A 23,011-nucleotide genomic window follows, 5' to 3' on the forward strand; every position below is an offset into this window, starting at 1 on the left:
CCCCCCCCCCCCCCCCCCAATTTGTTTTTGTTTTTGAGACAGAATCTTGGCTCTGTCACCCAGGCTGGAGTGCAGTGGCATGATCCCAGCTCACTGCAACCTCTGCCTACGTGGTTCAGGCGATTCTCCTTCCCCAGCCTCCCGAGTAGCTGGGATTACAGGTGCGCGTGACCACACCCAGCTAATTTTTGTATTTTTAGTAGAGATGGGATTTCACCATGTTGACCAGGCTGGTCTCAAACTCCTGACCTCATTTGATCCACCCTCCTCGGCCTCTCAATGTGTTGGGACTGCAGGCGTGAGCCACGGCCCCCGGCCTCTGTACTCTTTCTAAAATAAAAATTGGATTGTATTATTTCCTTGCCTTAAACATTTCAGTGATGCTTATTGCTTAAGGAAATGGATTGTAAACTGTGCTCCATGGAGAGCTCTGGGTCTCCTGGAGCCACTTCACAGACCACTCCCATTGCCCACTTACCCTGGGCAGCTGCTTTGCTAAGAGCTTTGCACACATTATCTCAGTTAATCCTCACAACAGCCTCTGAAGGAGGTGGTCTAGAGAGGAAACAGAGGCTTAGAAGGAGTAAATACTTTGTCCGTGGTCACCCAGCCTGGAAGTGGCCCATGTTGGGATTCGAGTCTAGGTCGCTCCAGGTACCTTGGTGCCTGGCCAACACGTTTCTTTTCTAGTTTACAGTCAGGGGAAAGAAATTTTATTTTGTTTTGCTTTTTCCCTTGAGGAACTGAATGTTTTCTTCTTTCTGATTTTAAAGTAAACTAACTTACTGTGTTTCTCTTTCTGCCCTCAAACTTGCTACCCAGTCAGTCCCTGCAGCCGTGTTATTCTTCATAATCAGCATGCCTGCTTCTCCTGCCTCTGATTTTCTGGTTCTACCATCTTAGCCTTCATGTCTGTGTTACCTTTTCTGGAACCTGCTTCAAATCTTTTCTGAAAGGGGAAGTCTCTGAATAAATGAGTGAGTGACTAACTCCCACCTATCTAATGAAGTGCTTTGTCTCCTGAATTTACAATAATTTCCTTGGCATTTTAAGATAACATATAGCATTTTGACGGTACAGAGAAACTCTGAATTCACTCAGTGAGATTACAGGAATCTGAAGGAACATCAAAGTCTGATAAATATCACAAGGGCAGTGGAAGGGGTCTCTACACTCCTTCTGTGGTTTAATTCTCACCACAGCTCTGTAGGCAGGTGTTTACAGATGTGGGAAGTAAGGCTTAGAGAAGGTTAGTAACTTGCTCAGGGTTACAAAGCAGCCCAAAGTGGAACCAGGAATAGAATGAAGGACAAAGTCCACAGCCAAGGCCTTTTCGGACTAGGCCTTGTGGTCTCCAAATCAAAATAACCTGAAAGGTTTCTCAAGTGGTTATAAGATGCCAAATTGTGATCTACATTTTTTTTTTTTAATTTTTTTAAGATACAGGGTCTTAACTCTGTTGCCTAGGCTGAATACAGTGGTGCTCTCACAGGACACTGCAGCCTCGAACTCCTGGACTCAAGTGATCCTCCCACTTCAGCCTCCTGAGTATCTGGGACTACAGGCACATGCCGCCACACCTGGCTAATGTTTATATTTTTGGTAGAGACTGGATCTTGCTATGTTGCTGGTCTCAAACTCCTGGGCTCAAGCGATTCTTCCGCCTCAGCCTCCCAAAGTGCTGGGATTAAGGTGTGAGCCACCTCACCCAACCAGATCCACACAGCTGATGCGTAAAATAAGCTATAGATTCTGCACCTCACTCTCCCCAAAGCTGCAACCATATAGGCAGGGGAGATAGTTAACTTCCTTTGTGTGATATTAACATGATTCTGCCATTAAAAACAAAACAAACATTTCTTCCGGAAATAAAAGCCTCTGGGTGGTCGGCTGTGAATTGATTAGAGAGGAGTTATTTCCCTGCACCTTCCCCTTTCTCCCAGAGCAGTGCCCACACAACATCGCCAAAGTGTTCCTACCTTTCTCACAGTAGGGCTCCCCATCTTCCATGTGGAAGAGGCTGTTCCCGAAAGGCTTCTTGCAGGCCGCACAGACAAAGCAGGTTGTGTGCCACGTCTGTCTCAAGGCATGCATCACTTCCTGGGGGAAAGAGCCTGAGCTCAGGACAGAAAGGAGAGAGGGAACTGGGCTTGACTACCCCACCAGGCCCCAGCCACTGCCCAAGCATCGTACCAGGGAATGGGTCAGGAGAGCCCAGGATGCTGGCCTTTCACTCTGAAGAAAGACCCAGGGGCAGCAGAGAAGGGCTTCTCACTCTCCAGCTGGGTGCCAGGTTCTGTGCATTCTTACATAAACTGTGATGCTTAATCCTCACATTAAATCTGGGAGGAAGTACTGCTTATTACTGTCATTTGCCAAAGGGGCATTGAGGGTCAAGGCCACATTCTGGTGAGTGGTCAGGTCAGGCTATGAAGCAATCACTTGCTTTGCAGAAGTTCCACCTCTTCGAGCTGTGTGGAACAGGCGCACAATCATCCCTTGCGTCAAGTTCATTTATCTCCAAGTTTATTGGTGGCAAACCAATTCCCTTCTAGGATAAAAATGGAGTTGCTTTCTCTCTGTTACCGGCAACTTCTTGGCTTCCTAATGGGACCCCACGATCTTGGGGAAGGGCTGGGAAGAGACATGGGTCAGAAGAAGGGGAGGCTGCCCACTTACCCCCATAATTTTGGTGTTGCACTTGGCACAGACTGGGGCAAAGAACTGCTCATAACATCGCTCACAGTAAACGTTGTTCTGCTCTTCCACAAAGCACACATCTGCCAGGGAAGTCTTGCAGTAGGCACAGTTGAACTCTTCAGGGTGCCAGGAACGGCCCATGGCTACCAGAAATGGGCCCCTGGGGAAACAGAGAATGGCACCCAGTAAGGCAGCCCCTAGAACTTTGAACTAGATATTTTAAGAACCCCAACACTGTTTATACTTTTACCCAATAACTCTGACTTTTGTGACTGTTCTGATGAAATAATGTGAAATTCAGAGAAAGCTCGTGCAGAAAGGTGTTCATTGTTGCATCACTTACGATAAGGAAAACCAAGAAGCAATTCAAACATCCACCAGCAGGGAACTGGGTAAACATATGATAGAGCTCAGTTGACCACTGATGATGATAGTAAGAAATCCAATAATGATGATGCTGATGGCTAACATTTATTAAGTGATTACTCTGTGTCAGGCTCCATTCAATAAAACTTTTACATTTATTAACTTGCTTAATTCTCACAACAATCCTATGCAGTAGGTACTATTATAATACCTATTTTCAGATGGGGAAACTGAGGCACACAGCGTTTGAACAACTTGTTTAAGGCCATCCGGCCAGTAAGTGGTAGACCAGAATACAAACCTGTATAGTCTAGTTCCAGGTTAGCAGTCAGAACAGTGGGACTATGAGAACATTTTTTTGTATTCTAATTTTTACTTTTCTGTGTTTTCTAATTCTTCTCTAATGAGTATATATTATTATTTTTTAAACGAAAGTATATTTTTCATGTATATAAGCTCACACCATACATGTACACAAACATACTATATTCAAACAACAGCCTTGGTCCATGGCTTCTAAGTGTGAAATCACTTGTTTTCATTTCAGTCTGGCAGATGCTCACCAATGCCCTGAGCAGCCCAGGCCTGTCTGTGGAAAGACCCAGAAACAACCCTAAAGGAAAACTGGGTCAAAGCCAGCACTGTCTTACAACATGCCCCATAAACCTACTGGCAAGACTGGTGATTCCCAGAACTCGGCCTTAGCCCAAGGGGGAGCTCCTGGCACCAGGCACCCTGCTGGAGCTTCACCCATGAACCTCATGCCATCCTCCCAGCTCCCCAGAGGAGTGGGTGTCACACAGGTATGGAAGCTATGGCTTAGAGAGGTCAGACCAGAGGGCAAGCCAGAAGGACCCATGGCTTTCTCCCTATACCTGCCTCCTACCCCCATCTCTCCCCACCAGGGATCAGACTGTGGGCAAGCAACCCGCACACACGCCCTTCCAGTGCCCCAGTGCAGGGGCACAGCTGGACCGTACCGGATGACGTTGTTGCAGTGGCCACAGAGTGGAGTCCGGCTGCTGGCTGGGAAGCGCTCAGCCCTCTGGACGGTCCCCCTGGCAAGTGGTGGCACCTGGGGACCTGCTGGGGTGTAGGCTGGGCCCCCCCCGGACCAGGGTCTGCTTGCTGATGGAGGTGGTGCTCTTGCCAGGGGCAAACTTCTGGGAGAAGCTGTCATCTGCCACCCAGGGGGGACGGCTGGCAGGCTCTGCAGGGCCCCCGCTGTAGGCCGCAGAGGATGCAGGGTTATAGTTGGGGGCAGGCGAAGGGGTATAGGTTGGTGCAGGAGATGGAGTATAGGTGGGGGCAGGTGAGGGGATATAGGCAGGGGTAGGTGAGGGAGTGTAGGTAGGGGCAGGCGAGGGGGTGTAGGCAGGGGCAGGTGAGGGGGTGTAGGGAGTTGGACTGTAATTGGCCCCTGGGGACGGGCTGTAGGTAGATGCAGGCACTGCAAGCCAAACAAACCCAAAGAAAGACATGTCAGGAATTCATTCTTCCCAGTTCCCCTCACTCCCAGCCAGAGAAATGTACAAGGTGACTTTAACACTAGAGTAGTGCGATTTCAGTTTTTTCAGGAGATTTGTTCCTGAACTTCTTGATGGCCCAGATCTGAATTCTCAGCAGGGTGCCAGGGAGCTAGAGAGCAAGCACAGCCGAGGGAGCATCAAAAGGGCTGGAAAAGGGACACAGCTATAAATATCTGCAGCTGTGCAGGGTGGGGCTCCACTAGGCCTTGGCTGCCCAAGGCCTGCATAAGACAGGGAGTGGGGTTGGGGGTACCTGGGCAGGGATAGGTGGGAGTGGGTCAGCTCACTCTTGACTGCGAGAAACTTTCTGTTGCACTCTGACCAGTGATTTGACATCTGAAATACCTCCCTTGGCATGAGTTTGCTGAACCTGGACCTAGTTCAGCCCTCAGGACAAAGCAGATGACCTGGCAGCTGGGTTTTCAGGTTCAGGTTTCAGGTTTAGCTACAATTACTTTCTTGAAAAACAGCTTGGATTGATTTGTATTGGGGGGAAATTCCATCTTGGTTTGATTAGGATGGGGGATCTTGAAGAAGGCATTTCGAGGGTGCTGGGCAGAGACTCTAGGGTGACACAGCCCAGGTGCAGCTGCTTGCTTGGCCCGTGGCTGCCCTGGGCACCTCTGGACCTCCATGTCGCTTTGGTAGAAGCTGAGAGTGTGTCTGAGTGACTGTCTAGAGATTGTGCAGGCAGTCAGAGTGCAGAAGAGAAGGCGCTGCCTCATTTCTGCCACCCCCTCCTCCAGCTCCCCTTTTTTGGGTCACAGCACAGAAAAAGCATTGCAACTGCTTACCCACAGCCCTCTCGGGCCTGGGCCCTCAACAATTAGCCAGGGCAGACCCAGCTGTGCCCTGTACACAAGGTCTAGCTGGCCTCCCCTTCCAGCAAGGGAGGTTCCAGAAGCCTCACCTCATTTCACAGTCTGCCCTTCCAGAAAGAGGCCTCATTCCCCCCACCCTAGGAAGCATGTCAGCGCAGCCTCCCTCCCCGTTCCTGAGCTCAGCCTGGGCAGGATGGACTGTGCTGAGGCAGTTCCCACACCCATGCCCCGCTCCTGCCCCGACCCCACACTCCAGCCTCAACCTAAAGAGGAAGGGTTTCCTTAGGGCTTAAGACCCTGGCCCCACCTCCAGTCTCTCTTTTCCACCTGGATCCCCTGGGCCACCCAGAGCAGCCTGTGGTTCCTACTCTGCACCTTCCACTCCCAGGTGACCCACCCTTCAGAACTGGGTGACCTGGAAACCCCTGTGCTGGGGGTGAGTAGGAACTGCGTAGATAGGATTCATCCATGTTATTGAAGGAAGAAGAGATAAAGCCCTCCACAGCCCTGCCCTGGAGCCATCCTGTGAGTGAGGCCTTTGAAAGGTAATACCTTCTCCATAACGAATCTTCCTCATGTTTAGGGGGTAATGAGGCACATAGCATGCCATCTGAATCAGTCTTCCCATTATTTCCCCTTTACATTTGAGGTCACTGAGGCTCAGACGGAGCTAATCAGTGGGAATATGTCTTCAAAACCATATATTCTACCATCCCAAGCTGCCTCTGTAAGGAACGTGAGTCCAATTTCCAGAAAGTCTCGGTGCAACATGTCAGGGAGGAGTCATTTTCAACTCGGAGACCCTGTGCTGTGGGGTCTTGATAGCATAGCCGAGAGCCCTGGCTGCAGGACCCAGCTCTACTACCTCCTGGTTGTGTGTCCTTGGGCAAATTCCTTAACCTCTCTGGGCCTCAATTTCTTTATCTAAAAATGACAATAATAATTCTTAGTATCTCACGAGGTTATTATGAGGATTAAGGGAAGGTAAGAAATATAAAGAACTTAGCCTAGTACCTGGCATAGTGTGTCACTAAATGTGAGTGAGGACGGAGGCAACCTGGTCTCAGGGTCAGATGTATTGTTGTTAGCCTGCCTCCCGGCCTGCTGCTCACCTAGGGAAGCCCGCCCAGTTAGACTGGGGTGTGTGTGTGTGGGGGGGAAGCATCGGGTGTGGGGAGAGCAGGGAAGGGAAACGGTAAATCTTGAAGTCAGATAACCTGAGACTGAGGTCTATTCACTGGTGGCGGAATGCCTGACGCCCTGCCTGCCCCACAGGGCATGGTGGGCATCTGCTGCAGTGACATACTGCATGCATTTGGTAAATGTGTACAGCTCAGATTGGAGGTATTGTCACCCTCCCTAACAACTTTGCATAGCAGAGAATCTCAAAGTGCTGGGGGAAGAGGGGATTCCAGGAATACCACGAGGGACAGAGAGCGGGAGAGGTGATCTAGCACAACTTCAGAGCAGCTTCATCCCTCTATTATAGATAAGCTCTTGCTGTCCAGCCTGGAGTGCAATGGCACGATCTTGGCTCACTGCAACCTCCACCTCCTGGGTTCAAGTGATTCTCCTGCCTCAGCCTCCCAAGTAGCTGGGATTACAGGCATCCACCACCACACCAGGCTAATTTTTTGTATTTTTAGTAGAGATGGGATTTCACCATGTTGGTCAGGCTAGTCTTGAATTCCTGACCTCAGATGATCCACCTGCCGCGGCCTCCCAAAGTGCTGGGATTACAGGAGTGAGTCACCTTGCCTGGCCCTTTCCTTTCTTTGTAAAGCGCAAGTCTCTGCTAAAATAGATTAAGATTAGCTGGGCGCCATGGCTCACACCTATAATCCCAGCACTTTGGGAGGCCAAGGAGGGGGTGGATCACCTGAGGTCAAGAGTTCGAGACCAGGCCGGTCAAGATGGTGAAACCCAGTATCCATTGAAAATACAGAAAAACTTAGCCAGCGTAGTGGCGGGTGCCTGTAATCCCAGCTACTCGGGAGGCTGAGGCAGGAGAATCGCTTGAAACTGGGAGGCAGAGGTTGCAGTAAGCCAAGGTCAAGCCGTTGCACTCTAGCCTGGGCAACAAGGGTGGAAACTCTGTCTCAAAAAAAAAAAAAAAAAAAAAAGTTTAAGACCACAACCCCTAATCCTGCGCTGTCCAATACATAGTGCTGCGTGGCCAATCAGCACTTTAAATGGCTAGTCCACCTGAGAAGTGAGAAGTGCTTTTAGTGTAACACACACACCAGATTTTTGAAGACTCATTAATCATTATTTTATATTGATTGTATGTTGAAATGATCTTTTATTTTTTATTTATTTATTTTTTTTGAGACAGAGTCTTGCTTTGTGGCCCAAGCTGGAGTACAGTGGCACACAGCAGCCTCTGCCTCCTGGGTTCAAGTGATTCTCCTGCCAGCTTCCCAAGTAGCTGGAATTACAGGCACCCGCCACCACACCTGGCTAATTTTTGTATTTTTAGTAGAGACAGGTTTCACCTGGTTAGCAAGGCCGATCTACAACTCCTGACCTCAGGTGATCTGCCGGCTATGGCCTTCCAAAGTGCTGGGATTACAAGTGTGAGCCGCCATACTCCACCTGATATTTTAAATATATGTAGTCAAAGGAAAGATATTAAAATAAATTTCACTTGCTTTCTTTTACTTTTTAAAAATGTGGCTGCTAGAAAATTTCTTTCTTTTGGGTGGTGCTGCCCTCATTAAAATGATAGCTTTCGCATGCTAGGCCCTTAACGAGCATTATTTCAAGTAATTACTTGCTGCAATCCAAGGAGGCAGATAATATTTGCAAGTCCATTTTACAGATGAGGAATTGAGGCTTGGAGAGCTTAAGTGACTGCCTCCAGGTCATTCAGCTGGTGAACTGCCTAGCTGAAACGAGCTGAGGCAGCCAGACTCAACAGCAGATCCCCGCTTAGAAAATCCCCAGGCAGCACAACAGGCTTTAGTTCACCCCTTTCAAGTAAATCGGGCCTTGTCCCACCTTTCCTGCCTCTTTCTGGCAATACTAATCCTATATCCTCTGGCTAGCAGTCACTTTCCTCCATCGGAAGGCCTTCCAGACTCCTGGATCCACTGCCCTTTTTTTTGTTTGTTTTCTTGAGACGGAGTCTCGCTCTGTCGCCAGGCGGGAGTACAGTGGCGCGATCTCCGCTCACGGCAATCTCCGTCTCCCGGGTTTAAGCAATTCTCTTGCCTCTGCCTCCCGAGTAGCTGGGACTACAGGCGCGTGCCACCACGCCCAGCTAATTTTTGTATTTTTATTAGAGACGGGGTTTCACCGTGTTGGCCAGGATGGTCTCGATCTCTTGACCTCGTGATCCGCCCGCCTCGGCCTGCCAAAGTGCTGGGATTACAGGCGTGAGCCAACGCGCCTGGTCCCCACAACACAGAGATCTCACAGAGGAGGCCAGAATCTGGACCCCGATTTGATGGCTTCCTTGCCCGGGGCTGTACCACCCAGAGAAGGAACCTCCCCGGCTTCGGTGGCCCGGCCCGGCAGCTCTGCTGCCCCGGGTCGCAACCCTCACTCCCGGCGGGGGGCGAGCAGGCAGCTGCCCTTCGCCGCCCTCGGCCTCTGCACCCTTCAGCCTGGCTCACCGTCCTGCCAAGAGAGACCTGATATCCCATCTCGGAGCCCCGGGGCTGTTGCTATTTCTGCGTGACGGAATTAAACCAGCCTAAATTAGAAGGTGATATTTCATCTCTAATTGGCAAGTTCAAAAGGCCTCTATCGCACTCGGCGGGCTCGGGGATGTGTAATTAAACAAGGTGATTTCTGACTCACTGGGGGCCGGGACTGGCTCTCCGCGAGCGCCCGGCCGCCGCCCGGCCCGCGGGCCAACGTGGCCGTCCGCGACGAGTGCGCAGGGTCCCCGAGCCGTCGCCGCCGCCGTCCGCCCCCTCCCGGGCCCCAGGTGTTCTGGGGAGCGGCCGCCTAGCTCGGGCGCCAGCGATAAGATCCGGCCTGCGAACGCCGCCCTCAGCCTGGAGGAGGCCCCGGGGAGAGCTGCGGCTGCGGCCGCGGCGGTCTGGGGCCCTCCGGGTCCTGCGGGGGCTGCCCACCCTCCCCGACGCCCGGGTCTGAAGAGCCTGGAGGGCTGGGGAGCGGAAGGGGGGGCTCGGGCCCACACGCCCTGCTTCGCCCGGGGCCGCCTGCCAGCCGCCCCCGGAACCCACTCGGCAGCCGGGCCTCCGGGAGACTGAGGTGAAGGCAGGCCGGCTACAGCGCGCGCCCGCCCGGCCGCCTCCTTCCCCCCAGGCAGGAATGAGTTAACGTCTGCGCGGCCTGGGAATGGCGCGGGGGGCCCGCGGCTCCGGCCGGTCTCGCCCGCCTGGGCCCCAGCCCGGGGAGGAGGAGGAAGGGGACGCTGGGCGGGCCGGCCGCGCGCCCCCGGAGCCCTGACGCCGCCTGGCGGGCTGGGCGAGGACAGCCGGCGGCCGCCCCGGAAGGTGCCAACAGCGCCTGCCCAGGAAGAGAAGGAAATGTCCTCCTGGCGCCCGGGCAAGGCCTCGCCTACCCCCGCCGCTTCGCCTCCAAACTCCTCCCCCGTCTCCCTCCCCGGGTTCCCAGTCTCCGAAGGGGCAGCCGCCTCCCGCCGCTTTTCACCGCTGCAGAACGCCCCCTGGCCCTGAGGAGTTTCCGCCTCAGAACCGGCTGCCCTTGCCCCTTCTCTGTAGGGACAGGGGCACCTCCCGTGCGACAGACGCTGTGCTGGGAGCTTCATTCCATCCCCAGAACACAAGGTGTCTATGAACATCGCAGCCTGGAGGGATGAGGCGCTTGGCCGTCCACAGCAGAGCAGGCCCCGACACCGGCCTCTGTCTCGGGCAAAAGCGGCTTCGGCCGCCCATGCTCAGCCCCTCTGTCAAGAGGGAGCTTCATGAAACAGCCCCCGAAGCAAGGCCCGCCCCGACTCAGTGCCTATCTCATCTCCCTGGGCTCCAGCCGCTGGGAAAACTTCCCTGGGGTCTCTCGCTGCGCCTGGAAAGGACCCGCTCCCTAGTCGAGGCTCCGTATGTGCTGTTCTGTACCCCCACAGCTGTGGCCAGCTCTCGAACACTGGCATGACACAAAGAAGACTTTTTTTTTTTTTTAAGACCGAGTCTCACTTTGTCGCCCAGGCTGGAGTTCAGTGGCCTCATCCTCTGGAGTAGCTGGGATTACAGGTGTGTGCCACCACGTCCAGCTAATTTTTGTGTTTTTTAGCAGAGATGGGGTTTTGCCATGTTGGCCAGGCTGGTCTAGAACTGCCGACCTCAGGTAATCTGCCTGCCTCGGCCTCCCAGAGTGCTGGGATTCCAGGCATGAGTCACCACGCCTGGCCCAGAGAAGACCTCTGTCCTCCTTTGCTCTCCCTTAGAATCATCCACTGCATTCTTGCCCACCTGTCTCCCCCAGGCCAGATGCAGTTTCCACAAGATTCTGGCCCACAACTGGGGGATGGAGGATGGAGCCTCATTAGCAAGGCCTTGCTGCCCATTCTTCTGGGGATGTGACCACAGAGCCACCTCTTGGCTCTTGCGACTCCTGGAGCCCGCCCAAGGCTTAGACAGCCTCCCCTCCTGCTCTGCCTCTCACCTGGCTGGTAGACAGAAGGCCGAATGCTGGCAGTGGTGACAACCCGGGGCTTGGTCGGAGGGGCGGCAGGGCCCTCACTGTAGCTGGTGTGGGTGGCAGGTGCTGAAGAGGTGGCCACTGTGGCTCTGTAGGAAGAGGTCTGGGGCCTGGAACCAAGGGAGGAAGAGTTACAGCAAGAAAGACAGCCCCCACTGGGGCCTGCAGGAGAGACAGGCTGGCTCCTGGGTCTTCAGAAGCCCCTGTGAGGACACTTGACAGAGACATCCCTGGGGAGCTGCCAGAAACTGTGGAGGAAGGACCACAAGGGTCTTGGAGGGGAGGAGGGCGTTCCTTGGGTAGCTAGCAACACCGCCTTTGGAGAGAGGGAGGAAGCCACCAGCCAGACAGGAGGATACTGGGAAGATCCTTCACTCCTGGAGACTGCCCGGGCAGGACTGTGGAAGAGCACAGAGGAGAGGAGATGGTCCTGGTCAGAACTACCTACCCCCTCAACCTCGTGGGGCACCTCAGCCCCTAACTTCGTGGCCTCTTCTGCCTACCCTTTTCTGTTGTTGCTGAAAGGAACAGCAAAGTCTCAGGTTTCCTGGCACAGATGCTTGGGGGAAGTCAGGAGCTCTCCACCTCCCACAAGGCCACTCCCCACAACCAATACACACACCTCTTCTGCACAGAATTCCTGTCGCCTTCCTCCAACTGGGTTAGTTGTCAAGGGGCCTAGGGTCAGCTTTCCCTGCCTGTGGCCCAGGGACAATGGGGTCAAAGAGATGAAAAAAAAAGTGTCCTAGTTCATTACCCTCAGGAGAGTCTGTGCATGGCCTCTCCTCCCAGAGAGCTGAAGGTGCTGAGAACTCCTGATCCAGCAGCCTGTTAAGCCTTGTCTGATCCAGTGTTCCCAAACTGTATTTGTTCGTAAAACCTTTTTCTTCATTTAAAACTAATGAACGCCTTGCAGAACACGTCCCTGGTCTTTCAGATCTCAAAGGGGATCACATGCCCACATCCAGGGACAATGGGTCATTCTGGAGGTGCTGGAGAAGTGAGCCCTGCCTGCCAGCCCTCCATGGTTTCCTGCCTTCCTTCTGTCTGTTCCTCAAGGGCCTGGGGCCTGCTGATCTCTGCTGGGCAGAGCTGTAGGATGAGGAGTGCCTTCCTTTCTGGGGCTCTGAGAAGGGGGTGGTCCTGGGATAAGAACCAAACTTCTGAGTGGATCCAGAGAGGTCCGATGGGCTGTTCCAGACAAGGCAGAGGTAAAATAACCTCAGGGGGCCTTCGGCATCCCAGACCTGGGGACTGTGCCCACTTGCCCTGTCAAGCTGCTGAGTTTCTGGCTGAGTGAAGCCATTGTCTCCCCTCCCCAGGCCCACCTGCCCTTCTCTGGATAGATTCCTGTGCTGACACCAGCAGAGTAGGGGTCTTCATGGAAGAGGAAGAGATAGTGTCCAAGGGGTGCGGGGCTTCCATGGTGATTGGGGATGGGCCAAGGGGCAGTGGTCTTAGCTGGACTCCATCAGTGGAGGACACTTTGCTCGCAGCCCAGGTCCTGAGTAGCAACTGGCAATGGGAAAGGCAGCAGTGTGCAGTGAAAATTTATGGCATCCAGTGAAAATTCTGAAGTCATGCCCCCATTAAAGGCTGCAGTATCCATTTGCCTCCCATGGACTCCCTCAGCTCCAGCTCCACCCGGCCCATGTGCGAGGAGGGGAGGTTGCTTTGCTCAGAGTGCAACCCTGTGACCCCCTTCTGCTCCAGCCCCACTCCCTGCTGGGCAGCCCTCTGAGCCCCTGTCCAAGCTCCACCCAGGCCCCAGCTCTCCTGCAAGGCAAATGGAAGGGAGGGAGGATCACAGGAGCTTTGTGGTGAGCAGGCCCGGGACAGCGAGACCTGAGCTTGGTGCTGGTGCCTGCCTTTGAGCAGGGTTGGGGCCCCAGAGATGGCTGCCTGTAGGGCTCCAGCTTCTATAGCCCCCCACCATTCAAACTGGGAGGCTTCTTCCCGCTCAACAACAGGGACATTTCTTGCCCTCCTCAAAGTCTCTTCTTTTATGCAAGTAGCAAGGTCATTATGTAAAGAGATTCTGGTATAGAGAAGGGAAGTAGTGTCCTAAATCCCCCCACGAAACTGGGATGAAGCCACCCCTGGAAACCCAGGGCTAGGCTCCTCCTTCAGGCTTGAATTGGGCTGGGGAAAGGCTGGGCTTGGCACCATGTGGGTCACTTGAAGCCTGGGATGGGGGCAGCAGACAGGCCTTTGAGCCAGTTTGCCCACATCAGTCCCACCTTAGGCTGCACCGTGGACCTACCCATCCTGATCCAAGAGGCATGTCCTCCCCAACAAGGTGGGAGGCTGGGACACCTGGGCTCTGACCCCAAACACTAACTGGCCGACCCTTGGAAGCCCAGACAGAGAGCTGGCTCCATGCAGCCTGATGGGCCACATGCCACTACAGAGTGACCTGCCAGCCTGGCCCCTCTGCCTCTTCTTTTCTCTCCTGGCCTTTGGTCTCTGCCTTGCTGGGTGTCTAGGTGGGCAGGTTGGGATGCAGGAACTCACAATACTTGTTCCTTTGTGTTAGGTGTTTTACAGACATTTTTTTCTATCATAACCCTATAGAATAGGTGTTTGGTAAACATCTTAACAGACGAGGAGACTGAGGTTCGGAGAGCTTCAGTTACTTTTTCAAGGTTACACACATTAAGCTGTGGAGCAGACGTAAATCCCACTATACCAGGTGTCTCTGGTGTTAACATGCTTTTCCAAAGAGAGGGGAGGGTAAGTGGGAAGTTTATGACTAAACTCTCTCTGACCAAATCCTACCTGCCTTCCGTGCCCAGTTCAACGCTCCCTCATCCATGGAGCCCTCCTTGATTTCTCCAGCCCACAAGGACAACTTTTATTCTACCTAAGTTGAGTTCCAGGAACAAAGACTTTCCACACAGTCCCCTTTTGTTATCTGTGTGTATATGAGTGTGTGTATTTGTGTGTTTGTGTGTGTGTGTGTGTGTGTGAGAGAGAGAGAGAGAGAAAGAGAGAGACTGTTACCTCTCTTACTGTTGTATGTGCCCCTGGGGAGCAGACTGACAGTCCCTGCCACAGTGGTACACAGCCCTGAAATTCACCCTCAGCTTCCCCTTTACACTCTTCACCAAACAGCGCTGGCCTTGGCTTCCTCCAGGCCCATGGGCCCTAACTACCTTGGACATAGCTGGCCACAGGTGAACCCAGAGTGGGGTGTCTCCTGCCTCCCTTCCCCAGGGTCAGGCCCGGCACCTGTGGGCCAGTTACCTTGGACTGTCGGCGGGGCTTGAGGCAGGGGCTGTGGCAGAGGCGGAGGCGATGGCAGTATGGGCAGCAGCTGTGGCCAGGGGTGGCGAAGCCGCACTGGGAGAGGCAGCAGCAGGCAGCTGGGCGGAAGCGGGCAGCAGTGGGGTGGCGGCCTGGCTGGTGCACACCGGCGCATGCTCAATAGGGGTGCTGATGGGGCGGGACCAAAAAGACAACAGGTCAAGGGAGCCTGGAGACCCTGTGGGTCCCGTCTGCATGGGGGCAGGTGGCTGCAGCAGAGGCAGGCTGGGCAGAAAATGCCACCTGCCTTGCACACAGAGCAGGATCCTCAGAGAGTGTGTCTTCCAGTTCAGGGAAGGAGCTTCTCCAGGATCCCAGGAGCAGAGGCTCAGACCACAGGAGTGTCCCAGTAACATCAAAAACTTTTTCAGTCCTGAAGGAATTTTCCACCCCTACCCCTCAATTTTTTCTGTACTCCCTAATTTTTCTTTCTCAGCAAAACACGGTGTGGTAGAAAAGCCGATGGAATTATCCACCCAGGTTCCTCCCTGATCCTGTTTTCATTCTTCCCCATTCAGGCAGGGGCATATGCTACCTTGAGAAAGGATGATGCAGCAAAAAAAAGCAGCGGGAAGATATTTGAGTGCCAAGGGCTTAGGCTCTGGAGTTGTGAGAACCCGGGCTTTGGGCTCTGAAGGACTCAGGGCACCAATAATCCACATGACTAAAAGCTACCATGCCAGGCAGAGCAAGGTTACCTGGACGCGAGTGGGCAATGTGACATGGGGATTCAGGAATAGAAGCCCCTGTGCCCCTTTTCAAGGTCAACCCTGGGGAAGTGGCAGGACCCCAGGGTTCCCCATGCCCATGTAGAGGGGCCAGGAAGACCTGAAATAGCCCAAAGATCTCCATGCCTCTGTGTGGCCCGGGTGCCATAGAGGATTTGTCATGCACCCAAGAGTGACTAGAACATGGTCCTGAGCACCTGCAGATCTGAAAGACCTTGTAACTGAGAAAGAGAAAGGTGATTACTCTGCCAGTGTGGACCAAATGGGATGGGCTGTCCCCCCAGATGCCAGTGCAGGCAGAATCTGACAGAGGACCAGGGTGTGCCCACACGCCTCCAACCTGAGTGCCTTGGCATTCTGCAAGCACTTCTTCCCTAGACCCACTCTAGGAAGACAAGAGCAGTCAGAGCTGGGTTGCTACCTGTGAAATGGGGTTGGCAGAGAATAGAAATTAAATTATAGGAAAGCAAAGAAATGCACATTCTTTGCCCTTTGACTTGTATTTCTATTTGCAACAACAGCAACTGGATAAATGGAGCTCCTGCAGGTGGGAATGACTCCCCCCTGTACTATGCAGTTTGTTTATTGATCTCATGCTATGTGCCAGGCATTCATTATGATGTCTTTACTTCCTCACAGCAGCCCTCTGATAGGGTATCATGGACTGTATTTAGTAGATGAGGAAATGGTAACAAAGAGAATTCAGTTGCTCAAGGTCCTACAACTCATCAGTAAAAATAGCAGCATCTGATTGAGGGTTGTTTTGATTTGAATCCTTAACCAGTACCTCATAGAGGAAGAAATAAACCAAGTAGAATCTTTCCCCAATAAAAGGCACTATTCTTATTGGAAATAATTAGAATAACAATACTTTCCATTACTGAGTGCTTGCTACAGTATAAGAAATTACCCTATTACTCCGTTTTATCCTTTCAACCTCCCTGAGTGATCGGGACTGTGACCCTCATTTTGTAGATGAGAAATCCAAGGTCCAGAGAGATCGTGTCTCTAGTAAAAAAATCACAAAGCTGCAAAGTGGGAGAAAAGGGCTTGAGCCTTTACCACTATAACACCTCGCAAACTTCTGTGTGTGCTTGAAGCCCCTGGGGATCCTGTTAAAATGAAGTCCTAGCTGAGTGGGTCTGGGACAGGACTGACAACCTGAGTCCACATTTCCTTTTTTTTTCTTGGAGATGGAGTCCCGCTCTGTCTCTGTCGCCCAGGCTGCAGTGCAGTGGCGCAATCTCAGCTCACTGCAACCTGCGCCTCCTGGGTTCAAGAGATTCTCCTGTCTCAGCCTCCCGAGTAGCTGGAATTACAGGCATGTGCCACCATGCCCAGCTAATTTTTTTATTTTTAGTAGAGATGGGGTTTCACCATGTTGGCCATACTGATCTCAAACTCCTGACCTCAGGTGATCCGACCGCCTCGGCCTCCCAAAGTGCTGGAGTTACAGGCATGAGCCACCATGCCTGGCCGAGAGTCCACATTCTAACAGGCTTCCATGTGATGCTGATGCTGCTGGTCTGTGGGCCACACTTGGAGTAGCTGGCACTACCGGGGTCTGCTCAAGATAGGAATGCGAGCGGACCCTGAGCTGTTTGCAAAAGCATCACTGAATTGCTTTCCTCCATCTGGTGAGGTGTATGGTAAAAAGGGCATGAAATAGTGTGAGAGGATCACAGAAGAATAGAGCTGGAGAAGTGACAAGGTTGAGGGTTGACTGCCCCCATGGGAGAGAGTGCCATCCTTCTCCATAACTGTGTGGGAAACTTTCGGGATGGGCAAGAGCAGTGGCTATATCCTGCCCAGGTCTTCCCTGACTTAGTGCTCAGAAAAAGGCAGCCTTGGGTAGCCCAGCTTGCAGGCCTGCAGCCATGCCTGGCCCTGGCTCTTCCATGAGCCACTTGTGAAAGAACCTTGCTTCTGGAAGCCATGCCAGTGATGTGACGGCCCCAGTGAAGTAGCTGCAGTCTCTGAAGCCACACCACTGAGCTGGCTGCTCAGACTTTCCTCTCAGTGTGGGCAGGTATGGCCGAGGATGGCTTGGGCTGACACAGAACACTGGCCTCCTTGATCTGCTCTCCATGGCCCTATTCCACACTTCCAGTAGGCTGCTGGGAAATGAGGACACTGCACAGGACAAGGGCACTGACAGTGTCCAGGTTGGGGACAGTATTCCGCAGGACAAACAGGAGGTTGGCTTTGCCTGTGTCCTTGGCTCCAATTCACTGTTAGGCCAGCTTACCTGCTGCTCTCCCCAGCCATATCTCCTAATGAACCCTGGATTCCAGGGCATGAAGTTGGAGCTGGATGTGGGCCCTAGGAAATTCATCATTGACCACAGCACCAGAACAATGATCACCACCAGGTGTATCTGGGTGTGCACATGAGTGAGCCTGCAACTTGGGGTTCTTCCTGAGTAGCATCCTCTCTAGGACCACTATCTAAAGACTCCAAGAAGCCAGGGCCTATGGAAGGCAGAGGAGGCATCGAAGGGTATCCTGAAGGATCTTATTCCAGGTCAGTTCCTGCCTGAAGTTCCACGAGCCCCCAGAAGCATCCTAACAGGGGCATCATAGAGCAAGCACTGCAGAGAAGTTACTTGGCCCTGGCTTCATTCCTAAAGACAGTGCTGGTGAGATCACCCCAGCCTGGTCTAAGATCTACAGTTTCTTCCTGCCTTGGTGATAATTATGTTTAAACATCTAAGCGAAAACCAAATCAAACCAACTAGACCCAAATGCTCATGGCTTCATGGGGAGGATGGCGTGGCCAGGAGAAACACAGCCTGGTCATCGTCCCCTTTTCAGCTCATCTCTTCCCTCAGTCTGGTCAGCATCAAGGTGGAGCATGTTGACTGTGTGCTCCCGCTCTTCCCTGGTGGCCCTTGGTGGTGGGAATGGTGGGGTTTGATTGATACTGTTATTAATAACTATGATACTCTGTCTGGGAAGGATGGGATAGCGGTGGTGGCGATGCTGGGTCTTGGGGTCGTTGTCAGTGGACTTGGGTCAGAACTGTTGGTGATGGTGGAGGCCTTGTGAATGTATTGATCGTGCTGAAGGGGTGCCACTTTTGGGGTGATGATGCTGCTTGTGTTGGTTAAGATGGTGAAGCATGAAAATCTCTGTTGATTGGATGATAATAGAATGCCAGTCAGGTGATTGGTCTTGAAATTATTCAAGCTGCCACCCACCTAGTCTACATTCCACCTTGATGCCTGGTGACTGTGGCTCAGGGGAACCCTGAACTGCATCACTTTGCCCCAGAAATACTCCACTGCAACTCCAGGGTCCACATTGCCATTGTGGTCTAGGCGAAGAATGCCTCATCAGCTATAGTGTGAAAGGTGCCCTGGAGCCTTTGCTAGTTCCGTTTTGCCTTCAAAATACATTCAAAAATACCATGGCCTTGGAGTCTTGGTGCAGGCCACTACTAACCATGACATCCTCTGCATTCTCTCCATTCCAACCAAAATGATTAACTTGGGGTTCTGGGACACTACTTCTCATCAGCACCTCTGCTCGTTCTGCTTAGAGTATCTGTCCAGGCTTTTGTGTCTGTGTCCACCCTAATTCTAACCATTCCTGAAGATAAAAACACACTGACCTCTTCTTCCAGGAAGCCTTCTTTGATCCACCAGTTGGAGGGATGCTCCCTGTCTCTGGACCATACATGATCAACTTCTCATTGGGAACACAGCCACATCGGCCCTTTCCGATTCCTTTAGCACCCACAGCAGTCAGGCACCTCCACAAATGCCCATAGACATCAGATGCTAAATGAGGACATCTCTCCTGCTTATACCTAGGGCTTTACATGAAACCCAGCCTGGGGTCCCCCAGGGTACGACATGAAGGGATCTGGGGTAGATGGGGAGGCAGGGGTTCAACCTGGTGGTTCCAAGAGGGCTCTGGCAGGCTGGGGGCTGGGAACAGGGGTCCAAGAACCCACCAACTCTTAGTGGTTGGCTAAGGTTCTCTGCCAGCCTCAGGATACGCACTGCCCAGGACCTTACTCTGTCTGGCAGCCCCTGCCCCCAACCCACCCTTGGGCCTTGCAAGTCCTCTGAAAAACATCAGCCAAATATAGGTGTGCTCCAGGAAGCCTAGATGAAGGCAGTTATCCTTCTTTCCTCCCCTTGGGAATCCTCCAGCGGGGATGAAGCCTGCCTGGTGCAGGCATCAGACTGCTGGAGGCAGGATGAGGTGGGAGGCCAGAATAGGTTGGCAGGGGGCTTTAGGGAGCATCTCAGGGTGGATGGACAGGAGACAGTGGCCTCCCACACCAACCCTTCCTGGTGGGATTGCTAAGGTTCCTGGAGGCAGAGGGAAAGCCTATGCCCAGGCAGCAGGGATGGGCGCAGGGGTCTGGCCAGTCTAGCCACAGAGGAGGCAGGAGAGCTTTGACGGCTGGGCCTTAGCATCTGCTTCTAACGTAAGTGCTGCCGCTCTCATGTCCTCAGCCTGTGATTTCACACAATGGAAAGTAACATGGAATTGGCCAGGAAAAGCTTTGCCATCCATGGGGTACTTTCTACTTTCTAAGTGGTCAAGACTGGGTCAGGTGAATGGGGCGCTAGCTTGTGGCTCATAGCTCAGCAGGACATGAGCCGAGGCCTGGCTGGGATATTTTTGGCTGCTACTGCTCTTCCTAGCCCTTCCTAAATGCTCAGGATTAGGATACGGCCACAGGTAGGTGGGAGCTGGAAGCAAGACCCAGGTGGAAGCCTTCCCAGCCCTCGCCTCCTGCCACTTGAGCAAGACTCTGCCAAGCCCCAGCCCTGGCCCCCCGCGTTTCCTTGTGAACTGCTCCTCCTTAGCCCAGGTGTGCCCACTGGAACCCTCCTCTCGCCTCTGGACCAGGACCAAGCATAAGTAGCTGCTTCCTGGGAGAACAACTTGCAGGTGCCTTCTGATGGGGCGGGGAAGGACGATGGCTCAGTCTGCTGGCTGCAGCTGGGTGTGGGAGGAGAGGCAGGGGGCATTCGAGTATTCCCATACACACTGTCCTGTGAGTGACTAAGGTTGCCCACAGACCTCAGCACAGATTCCCACCACCATCCTCCCACCCTGGGTTGCAGCTGGGCTCGGGACCTGTTGGGTAGGAGAGTAGCAGGAGCAGAGCTGTGCTGGGTCCCGGGACTGGTGGCCACTGCCCCTGCCCCTTTTCTGCTGGTGCCTGTCCTCTCTCTGTCCCAGATCCTGCCCTTACAGCTCCTCTCGGGTGGGACACACACAGGCACAGCATGACTGGGGCTTGGTGTGGTTCACTTCAAATCCTCTTTATTTCAGAACAAGCATGCTTATATGTACAGAAGAGAGAACTATGGAGCCAGCACACACAGTACAGAAAGGAGGGTGCACGACCCCATCTCACCACTGCCAGGAGGGGTCTCTGCCTCATCTACCCTGGGGCTTCCACTTCCTCTTCAAAGAGCCCTATTCTGGGCTGACCTGGGCTCCAGAGGGCAGCAAGGGAGCCGGCAGGGCTAGGGTTCAGCCTCTTTCTCAGACCCTGATCTACAGGTCACTCATTCTAGGAGGGCATGAGGCCAGGAGCTAAGGATGGTGGGAAACTGAGCAGTAGCCCATCCATTTCCCTTGGTTCTGGGGTGTTACGCCAGCAAACCCCTCATGCCCTCTCTGGTCTACAGCTAAGGCCCTGTGCAGAGGGCAGGATCTCAGACTATAGGCTATTTGGGGGGTAGTGAGGGTTGCCCTGGGGGTGGGTTGGGAGGTGCAGACCTGCAGGGGGCTGGGCCCCAGCATCGGCTCTGGGGTGGGCAGAAGGCAAAAATGCTGCAGTTCGCCATCGGAGGTGCCCCCAGCACAGTTATACATTGTCAAGCATCACCATGGGGCTCACATGCCAGATCTGTGTGGGGGGAAGGAGGGAGGGAGTCCGGCCTGTCGGGGTGGGGGGATTCCAGGCAGCCTTTTAGCTTTTAACATTAAGGATTTGGGCCGAAAGGCCATGGTGCCAGTTGCGCAATTTGGCAAAACGTGGGCTGTTACGTTCCGTTTCAAACCTTTCCCTGTGGCACAAAGAGAGAGAGAGAGAGAGAGACAGAGAGAGAGAGAGAGAGAGAGACAGAGACAGAAAGAGAGAGAGAAGAGAGGAAGAATGAAAGGGGTTAGGGGATGTGTTCACCATTCCCCTGTCTAACAGCTGGGGCAGAGGGCATGGGAGGGCAGAGGGCAGAGGGGCAATGGGCTTGGAGAAGCTATAGAATCCATAGGGTACATTCTAAGTGGTCAGGCCTTGGTTAGGGCAAGACCCAGAGTCCTGGGGACCAGAATGGAGGGACTGAAGTCCCTGACTTGAGTGAGTGGGGGACATGGCAAAGGGACCTGGCTAATGGCCCTGGGGCAGACTGAGCAAAGGGGGCTTCCCTGGCCCATTTAGTGAGGGCTGGACAGGGCTGCTTTGGCTTTGATCTCTCAGGATTGAACCAGATAGACAGGTGCACCTTGTGTGATCTCTGTCCCCTAGCTGGGCATCAAGAAGGAGGAGCGCCTATCCCCCATGATGAGGCTTGGTGGGCAGCCCTGCCCCCTCCCTGTGCTGCCCTGGCCTCAACAAGCCTTCACTGTCCCGAGAGAGAAACTTTCACACACAGCCCCTGCACGCCCCTGTCCGCCAGGCCTGAGCACAGCCCGGGCACACACGTGCTCACCCACAAGGCCACCGTCACAGATAGAGAGTCAGGACTTCCCGCCACTTCCCAATAGTGGGGACTCTTGGGGCTCAACCCACACCTGCTCAGCTGAGGGCACAGTACAGAGCAGGCAAGCAGCAGCCAGAAACATGGGAATGAATGGAGGAAGAGAGCACCTGAGAAAGGCCAGTGCCGCAGGCGCCACAGCCCTAAGCCCTCCAGGCTGGAAGGGCCAATAACATCCTCCAGACCAGAGGTGCCCACTGGGGGCCAAAGGGCCCCATCTAGCCACAAACACAGTATGTTTAACCTGCACAGTGTTTAAAACTGGACTTAAAAATTCATTTCTAAGTCCATACCATGAGATGCTTCTTAGCGATAAAAGGGAGTAGATGAACTACTGCGGCACTCAACCACTTGGGTCACCCCTGGGAATTATGCTGATTGAAAAATGACCTATCTTAAATGGTGTCATGTTATATGATTCCATTTACATAATAGTCTTGAAAAGGACAAAACTATAGAAATGGAGCACAGGTCACAAATTAGTGGCTACCAGAGGCTAAGGAGGTGGGTGGGTGCTGGAGGGGAGTGGGTATGGCTATAAAAAGGCAGCATGGAGAATCCTGAGTGATGGAAGCTCTATGTCTTGCCTGTATCAATGTCAGTATCCTGGTTGTGATATTGTGCTTTCATCTGCAAGATGCTTTGGGAGAAACTGGGTGAAAGGAACATGGGATCTGTATTATTTCTTACAACTGCACTGAATTTGCAATTACCTTCAAACAAAAAGTTTAAGAAGTTGGCTGGGCACAATGGCTCATGCCTGTAATCCCAGCCCTTTGGGAGGCAGAGGTGGGCAGGTCACAAGGTTAGGAGTTCGAGACCACCCTGGCCAATATGGTGAAAACCCATCTCTACTAAAAATACAAAAATTAGCCGGTCGTGGTGGCACGTGCCTGTAGTCCTAGCTACTTGTGAGGCTGAGGCAGAAGAATCGCTTGAACCTGGACGGTGGAGGTTGCAGTGAGCTGAGATCGTGCCACTGCACTCCGGTCTGGGTGACAGAGCGAGGCTATCATTTTTTTTTTTCACGTTAAGAGGTTAGGAGTGAGACTCCATTTCAAAAAAAAAAAAAAAAAAAAAGGTTAGTCAGGCATGGTGGCGGGCACGTGTAATCCAAGCTACTCAGGAGGCTGAGGAAGATCGCTTGAACCTGGGAGACAGAGGTTGCAGTGAGCCGAGATCTGCCACTGCACTCCG

General features: G+C 53.2%; 1 protein-coding gene across 1 annotated transcript in view; it reads right to left on the bottom strand.

Annotated features, from left to right (window-relative positions):
- The window catches only part of LDB3 (LIM domain binding 3), a 69,744-nt gene that overhangs the window by 17,821 nt on the left and 28,912 nt on the right, over positions 1-23,011 (bottom strand). The window contains 6 exon segments of the mRNA XM_032270110.1: positions 1,980-2,100; positions 2,680-2,860; positions 4,047-4,174; positions 4,176-4,516; positions 11,015-11,160; positions 14,297-14,485. Coding sequence (XP_032126001.1) covers positions 1,980-2,100; positions 2,680-2,860; positions 4,047-4,174; positions 4,176-4,516; positions 11,015-11,160; positions 14,297-14,485 — 1,106 coding nt within the window.

This window comes from Sapajus apella, unplaced genomic scaffold (assembly GCF_009761245.1).
Source record: "Sapajus apella isolate SASKATOON/1434 unplaced genomic scaffold, GSC_monkey_1.0 scaffold203, whole genome shotgun sequence".
Lineage (NCBI taxonomy): Eukaryota > Metazoa > Chordata > Mammalia > Primates > Cebidae > Sapajus > Sapajus apella.